Source organism: Haplochromis burtoni, unplaced genomic scaffold (genome assembly GCF_018398535.1).
Source record: "Haplochromis burtoni strain Fernald_Lab_line unplaced genomic scaffold, NCSU_Asbu1 Contig_12, whole genome shotgun sequence".
NCBI classification, from domain to species: Eukaryota; Metazoa; Chordata; class Actinopteri; order Cichliformes; family Cichlidae; genus Haplochromis; species Haplochromis burtoni.
Genome location: NW_024582373.1, coordinates 1,927,169 through 1,935,114, shown reverse-complemented (window position 1 = coordinate 1,935,114; position 7,946 = coordinate 1,927,169). Strand labels below are relative to the sequence as shown.

General features: G+C 41.3%; 1 protein-coding gene across 3 annotated transcripts in view; it reads right to left on the bottom strand.

Annotated features, from left to right (window-relative positions):
- Nucleotides 1–2,589: 2,589 nt before the first annotated feature.
- Nucleotides 2,590–7,946, bottom strand: part of unc5b (unc-5 netrin receptor B) — a 52,912-nt gene continuing 47,555 nt past the window's right edge. For all 3 annotated transcript variants that reach the window (XM_005915405.3, XM_014341276.2, XM_014341277.2), the window contains 4 exons: nt 7,470–7,619; nt 6,196–6,360; nt 5,885–6,063; nt 2,590–5,415 (listed from right to left, as the gene is read on the bottom strand). In XM_005915405.3, coding sequence (XP_005915467.1) covers nt 5,250–5,415; nt 5,885–6,063; nt 6,196–6,360; nt 7,470–7,619 — 660 coding nt within the window. In that variant the 3' untranslated portion in view covers nt 2,590–5,249. The remainder of the gene's footprint in view (nt 5,416–5,884; nt 6,064–6,195; nt 6,361–7,469; nt 7,620–7,946) is intronic.

Genomic DNA, 7,946 nt, shown 5'->3' with positions numbered 1-7,946 from the left:
TGATTTGTGCCGCTTCTTTAATCAAACTAACAAATCATAATGTAATACAATATGTAGATCTCAGTTGTAAAGTCATCTTTCCTTGCTGACGTAAAAGTGTCAGTTATGTCTATATGTGACGGGAGTACAGTTTCAAACTTTTCTTGATATTGTTTTCTCTCTTGCAAAAAAGGAGTCATGTTAAATATTGTGGTTTTGTGCATATATCACATTTATTACTCCAATAAAATAAATGCATAAAAAATAATGCTTAAATCATTAGCCCATATTTGCCTGGAGAGGGCACTGTAGAACAACATATCCACAGGTCTCGTCGTGTACCTCTCTTGTATAGAAGAATTCCAACACCTGTAAGAAGAAAAACACGAGCAAAACAGGGAGGAGAAGCAGCGATTTATTGAAACGTGCACAAACATAAATTATATAAAGAAAAACACACAGTAAGGTAGGCTTCTAACAAGTTTGAAAGTCAATATTTGGTGTGATCACCTTTATTCTTCAACACAGCCTGAAATCTTTTAGTAAAGCTTTTTTGTAATTTCTTTAAATAGTCGTCAGGAATAGTTCTTCCAGCTTCTTGAAGAATATTCAAAGCTCTTCTTAGTATGTTTGCTGCCTTTTGTTTTGTTCCCTGTGAAGATGATCCTACACTGCTTCAACATTTTTTATGTTCAGGCTCCAATCCATGACTGATAGTGTTCCACTGTGCGTTTTTCCGTCCAGGTATTCTTTCACTGTACCGGCATTCTATTTGGGATCACTGTCATACTATAAAAATGAATCCACAGTCAATCAGATGCTTTATAGACAGTATCACGTGATGGATCAAAATCTTTTCTGCGTTCATAATTCCATGACTTTTAACAAGATCCACAACACCACTGGTGGAAATGTAGCCTCCACTCTGTTTTACAGATGGCTTTAGATACTCTGTTGTACTTGTCTCCTGACCTTTTCCATACATATTGATAATAACTTGAGCGGTTACCACAGACTTTTAGCACAGTTCTTGTGTAATTTGTCATACCTCAGTCTTTTTCTTGACAGCCACCCATCCACTGAGACCATTTCTGATGAAGCTTTAGTGACCAGTAGATGGATCAACTGAGTGCCAGATACATCTCTATATCCTGCATCAGGTCTTTGCCGGATCTTTTTTGATATGTATTCAGTTCATTACTTTCAGATACTATTCATCTGCTGTAGAGAATGTTTATTTGTTTTGTTTAGATTTTTTTTTGTCTTCCACTTGTTCAGTTCCCTTAAATTCTTTTAAGGACACAGCCCACACCATGCTGGGATATGGCAAGGCTTAACAAATGAAACCAAAACATTACCGTATGGGTTGCAAATGAGTGAAAAAGCAGCTGATGTCACACAGCCTGTTGCTCAAGATCACTTTAACTTTACTTTAAAAATGACAAGAAAGTCTGGCTCCTTGGAAGCAAAATAAAAATAAATGATGGAGGGCTGGCTCAAGACTTTCGCACATTACTATAGAGCTCAGTTTGATCTTTTACTAGGGTGAACCAGTAAAGCAACTGTAACCTAGTTATGATGACCCCCCTCCCCCAAACCTCCATTACTCTTTATTCATTTAGCCTGCTGTCATTACACGAGCATTACAGAGCACAGACACAAAAGCTTCACATCTAGTGTTTTGGGAACTAACCCATAAACACTCACCAGAATTTAAAAATAATAACTTTCCATAGAGTTCAGGGGCAGAGTAGTAGCGCTGGCATCACCACACCAGGAATAGCAGTGTATTTTATTGGGAAACCTGAATTATTAATGGCTTCACAGTGGGCTGGACTGGAACCACTGACAGGCTAGTTCTGGGTGCATGTTTCACACCAGTGCCTGAAGTGCTCTTCATATGGTCACACACTTATTTAAAATGCTGTAGGCTCAGCGATGACTGTTATCATGCGAAAAAGGAGAAAATTATGTTTAGTTAATGCTGCATGTTCTCATTTTCTTTTCTTTAAAATACAAAAACATCCTGTGCAGGGCTGAAGCTACAGTCAGCTTTTATACCAGCATTTTATACACTATACAAGGTTCAGTTATGTCACGCACTGTCAGCCACCAATGAAACAGGTGCAAAGTGTTGTCTATCTTACAGCAACGCACGCTCCATATAGAGATCACACAATATTTTCTCGATATGAGAGCCTCATCTGATCATTTCCCACTCATTGCCCAGTCATAAAGAAAAACTGAGGCTAGAATCCTCAATCTAAACACCCAAGGCAGTCTTTAAAGGCCACTATCAGTACCTCCAAGACCATGTTAATGTGAAGACCAGACGGCCTGCCAGTTAAAAGCTTTTAAAACTAAATGGACCTAAAGGGAATTTTCCAGTGAAGTGTGAGGTAAAGAGGGACAGGTTGAGCAGCTCTGCATTTTCTGTGAAAATGGGTGTAATTGACAAAACCACAGATGCCATTTAACTGTAATTCTGTCCTTCAGTGCTAAGTACTAAGCGCTGAAGAAGCTCGCAATTAGCTCTATGCATTATTTGAGATATGGCAGTGCAATAGCAGGCTTTAGTGCAAGAAAGAGCAAAACACAAACACACAGCTGTTAAACTAAGAAATATAATTTATTGCATAAAAATTATATTTAGTTACAGGTAAGAAGGCTAGACATTTATTTACAATTAGTACTTTACAGAGATGAAATCATGTCACTGAATCCATTTAGTTTTAGTTTTTTTTAGTTTTGTTTTTGGGTGTTTTTTGTAAAAATGTCTGTCTTCTTGAACAAAGGGTAGTTTTTTTTCTCTCTTTGACGGGAGCACGTTTTGAATCCAGTACAGCTCCAGCATAAATTATCCAGAGATATGGCCAAAGATCCAGCAGACACTCAAAAAATCTGGACAAATAAACACTGTAGTCTACAGCTAGTCAGTCTCTGTAACAAGACTTGTGGAAAGAAAAAAAGTCCTGCAGTGTTCAGGGATCCAAAGTACTGAACAGATTGTGTCCAGGTATTTTTCCTCAGGGCAAAGACCTGCAGGGCACGAGGTCATCGTGTCAGTCGCTGTGCCACTTTGTTTTCCCACGTGTGCTTTTTTGTTTTAAGGTAGCAGCTTTCTTGGTCAGTGATCCAATTGTTCTCCGGATGGAGAATCCCCACACAGACTAGCATCACCGAAAAAATGTTAAAACTACTCCTAAACCAATTTAGGATACAAAATCAAAACCCTGTCAATGTCCTGATCTGAAAAAATAGAATCTTACTCTTCCAGGAAACAAAAGAAGTCAAAACGCTTCACTTTTTCTTATGTACTTGCATAGCACTTACAAAGAGAAATGACAGATCTTAAGAATGTGCACATACTGTACGCGCACACCCACCTGCCCACACACATCCACTCTCACATACACACACACATATGCGCACACACACGGTTCATTCACACAAAACAGTGACATGACTCACTGCTGAGGAGGAGGGATACTGCCTGTGTTTTGGTTCTTGTGGTTGTTTTAAGATATGAACACTTTTTTTGCTTAGAGGGATAAAAAAGACTCAATAACACAGAACTTAGGCAAAGATAATGTTACAGACGAAAGCATTTAAGCTGACGGAACAATAGTGACAATGCAAACAGATTGAGGACCCTGACCACAAAGCAGGCAGATTAAAAGAGTTGAGAGAAGGGAGGCAGAATGAGCTACAGGGCGATGCATGGACATATGGACATATAGATAAGTGGGGGACAGAGAACAGATTGAGGTAAGTTTCACGGTCCCCTTGCTGCCCATTTGATTCAAAGCAAGGCTATTCTATCCTACAATCATGTGTGATCTCGGGAAATGACCTTCAATTACAGCAAAGCCTCCAAATTACAGCGTGCAGCAAATTCATCAGGACACTTGACCCCCCGTCCAATCATGTCTTACAGATTATATTTTACATTTTTTGAATTGATGCACAAGATAAAAAAAAAAAAAAAACCAAAAATAAACATAGTTTTGTTATTCACAAGAGAGACATCCACTGTGTCCTAACTCTCCAATTTTGGCGTGCTCTACTAGGATCAAAAAAATAATACACAGCAGATCAGTAGCCTAAACAAGCACAGATGTTAAAACAGGCTCTACATGATCGTAACACCAGTGACAGTAAAAGGAAAAGAAACAGAAAACAAAGAATCCACAAATCTGGACAATAAATTAAAGCGTTCCCCAAAGGAAACTTTGTTTTTGTTGATGTTTTTTTAAGGGATGACCAGAAAGCTCTCCTGCAGTTTATTCTCAAAAGATTGAAGTGTGGCAGAGCGTAAGAGGAATGCAAGGAGAGATGAAAGAGAAACACCCCTGTGAGTCGGAATGATATGCCAAGGCTTTGAGGCGTTTGTTGGTACAGTATAAAGAGTCAGTCTAGTTATTCGCCAATTCTGAAGCAAACTTCAAAAATTCGCACTTCTACAACATAGGAGAGGCAGCTTTTTTTTTTTACGCCCAAAAAATTCGAACCTTGAGGGTTCGATCGTTACACGATTTGTCATCAGTCGAAGCAGTTAGATGAGAAATCCTAGCCTGCCTGCTTCAGAGCCGATTAATGACTGCTCTGCCTGTGTGTGTGTTGGAGTGTGTGCAGTCTGGGGAGGCTGGAGGCAGGTCGGTGCTGCCTGTCCTTCAGCGCACACATGGGGATGACAATGAAGAAACAAAAGTCCTCTGCCATGAGGTGAGGGTGATCTTAAATCATGCACTTTCATGCTGCTACTGAAACACAGGCCATCCCGCGTTAGCGTTTGTGTCGTTGTGCGGGCTTCAGCGTGCTGAATACATGAACGTTTCCATTTTTTCCCAAAGCACTCATATTTATATATACAAGCATGGAGCCATTTTCAACATTCAAAGGCAGTCAACACCATGTCTGACAGACAACTTTAGAGCCACTTTATGCCTTGGTACCCTCGGATAGTTTTTTTTTTATACCTCGCAGATGCAACGTTGCTTTGGAGGGCTCAAGCCGAATCGGGTTAGCAGGTGGATGGCACGCATGGGAATATGTTATGGTGGCCATGGAGCTACAGTGGCTGATCTTCTCAGGGCCAGTGAAAAGGGAAATGAGGCAGAGGTAATAAAGTTTATGTGAAGCAACCAAAATGCTCTGTGGGTTTATGATTTGCGCTGGCGTGTGTGCATATTCATTCATAGGCAGGTATTTTCATTGCGGTGGTGGTGAGAGAGGAAAAAAAAAGTCTTGCTCTCTTGTTTCTTGACCAATCAACAATCCCCATCAGTTGTCATGACAACTAGCACCTCACTTTTGCCCATCTCCTCCAGTGCGGTCGCCAGAGAGACCAAGTCTGCGTCACCTTGGTGACATGCTTCCCATAAGTCCAGCAGAACACCTGTGGGGCTGGGCTTTGTGGCAAAGTAGTTCAAATACCTGGATGAAGGAAAGAAGGCGCAAGTCGTGAGAAGAAAAAGGAGAGAGCAAAAACAGTCCTTCATCACTGATTATCTTTTTCTTTTTTCTTTTTTTGGTCATTACTGGATGTTGCACATACTGGAGGAAAAACCTCTGACACTCCAATACTGATACCCAGCTAAGCATCATATTTCAAAGGCATGGTTAGATAATTAGCAAGATGGATTTTTGTAACATTATATAACACGCATGACTGAATCATATTTTTTAACTTAATATTCAAGCCCAGCTTTTGAGATTCTAATCAGTATGGGCAGATATAACATGACTTTTCATAGTCGTCTGTCTAAATTTAATTCACTTAAACCCAATTCTAAACTGACCTCCGAGGCCTCTTTAAATCATCTCATATCAGACAGTGATGAACACTGCAGCTCCTACAGTCGTTTCAGAATGCAACTCAAGTAACAAACGTGCTTTATCTGACCTGTCAAAGCCCAGACTGTGAGCCAGTAGCCTCCAGTCACATCCTCGAGCGCTGGGTGCATCCAAACTGGCGCAGATTTTCTGGCGGATGGAGTCAGGCAAGCGAAAGGCATAAGGTCCCACTTGAGAGGAAGGTAGGCACGTTCCTCCTGAGGGGAGGGGCGAGTGCGGAGGTAAAGTCTGGAAGAGCAGAGGCGTCGAGAAGCACTGAGACCAACCTTTGTATTGATTGGAGTAACTGTGCAGCTGCATTGCAGCGTTATCTGTGTGTGCGCGTGTGTGCGCAAGCATTTTCTCAGACGTCACCATTACCTCCTGGATGTCAGTGTGCAGCTGGAATATCTGTCCCTCCCCTTCCACCTGCCGGACGCAGATCTTACAGGTGAGCTGCGACACAGCCAGGCTGCCTCTCTCCAGGCTGAAGGTGCAATGCAGGGGTCTCTGACTGCCACTCCAAATGTGATAAAACGGTATCTCCTGTCACACAGACAAAAGTGGTAAACAGGAAAAGCCAGGAAAAAAAAGGCTCTCTACCACTGTGATTAAAGCGACCTCTTCCCGAGCAGCACAATCTGGGATCATCTAGAATGCAGTTTCCATTAAAGGTCTGTGCAGTATGCTTTATTTTGATAGTGGGTGTTTCCACCAACTGGGTCTCTGTGCGTTGGAGGATAATTTATTTCTAAATCGCACTGTCCATAAATTAGAAGCGCTATCAGATTTTCTGTTTGTTTATTCAGAAACGGTTCAGACTGCAATCTTCCTGCGAAAAGAATGCAGGAGAGACTTTGAGTGTTTACAGCAGTCAAGTATGCTATAACATTTGTAAAATAGCCCTCTTATTGAAATGAAGCAAGATTACTGTTTAAGCTTGTGTAGTACTGCTCATTATGACAAATTAAAGGAAAAGCCTGAGCACCCCAGTGAGTTGATCTGGTTGTTTTGTTTAGCTGTGGGAGGCATTTTGCTGGTATAATTTTGCAGGCTACTGCACAGTATAAAGTTGGCATGAGCGATCAGCTTCATCCTTAAATTAAACCTTTCTCTCCTGGTGGGAGTGGTCGGTCTGTGGATGACAATGTCCCCATCCTTATGGCATGAAAATGTTTAAATTATATGCCATGGTCATCACTATCATCAGAGCTCAAGCCAACTGAACACCTATGGGAGATTTTGGACTGAGGTTTTAGACAGCTCTCGCCGCCACCATGATTAAAACCCTAAATGAGGGAATATCTTTTTAAAAAACGCTGTTTAATCACTTCAGTAGACTGCCAGAGACTTTTTAGAGCCAGTGCTCAGCTGCCCTGCAATTTAAAAAGACACCTTAATTTGTCACTGGTCTGTATCAGCTTTTTTAAAGCTTCTGTGTTCTGTTCTCTTCTATTCACGTGCCGCCAGACTGGACTGATGGAAGAAACAAGTCATTTCACAAAGAACATGAGTGTGGTGGTGTTTCACACTTAAAACCACAATCATGAAATGTCAAAAACAGTTTAGGTCTGTGACATCAAAAACCTAAATGCTGCAAATCTGCAATGCCTAATGATGTTGATATATATAACGAGTCTGCTGCATTATGTCACCTGGTACTTGGCCAGAAGTTTGCTTCTCCAGTAAGTGTGGGGAATGTCGTGGATGGACAGTCGCAGATTGTGGTAGCTATCTTTGAAGAGCAGCGGCTTGGGATCTTCCAGCAAAACTCCACCCAGACTCCTCTCCAAATCCAGCACCTCCTGCACAGAAAGCCATAGAAGACGGGCTTAGGGCTTTATTTATTTGGTTTTAGCGCGGGCTCATCCCCTCGCATTGCAAGATCATGCTTTCAAAAGATGCCTAATTAAAATGTGTCCAAATGGAAATGCTCTGAGCTAACAGTTTAAAAGCTGTTTGAACTTTTCCAGCCAGAAATCATGCAGCGGGATGCCAATATACTGCACACAGCGCACTTGTGTTTACTTTCCTGGCTGGTCTGAGAGAGGAAAAATATTTTTCCACTGAATCGAACGCTCGCTTTGTGTTTGGTATAGTTTTTGTATTTTGCTCTACTATTTTGAGCCGTT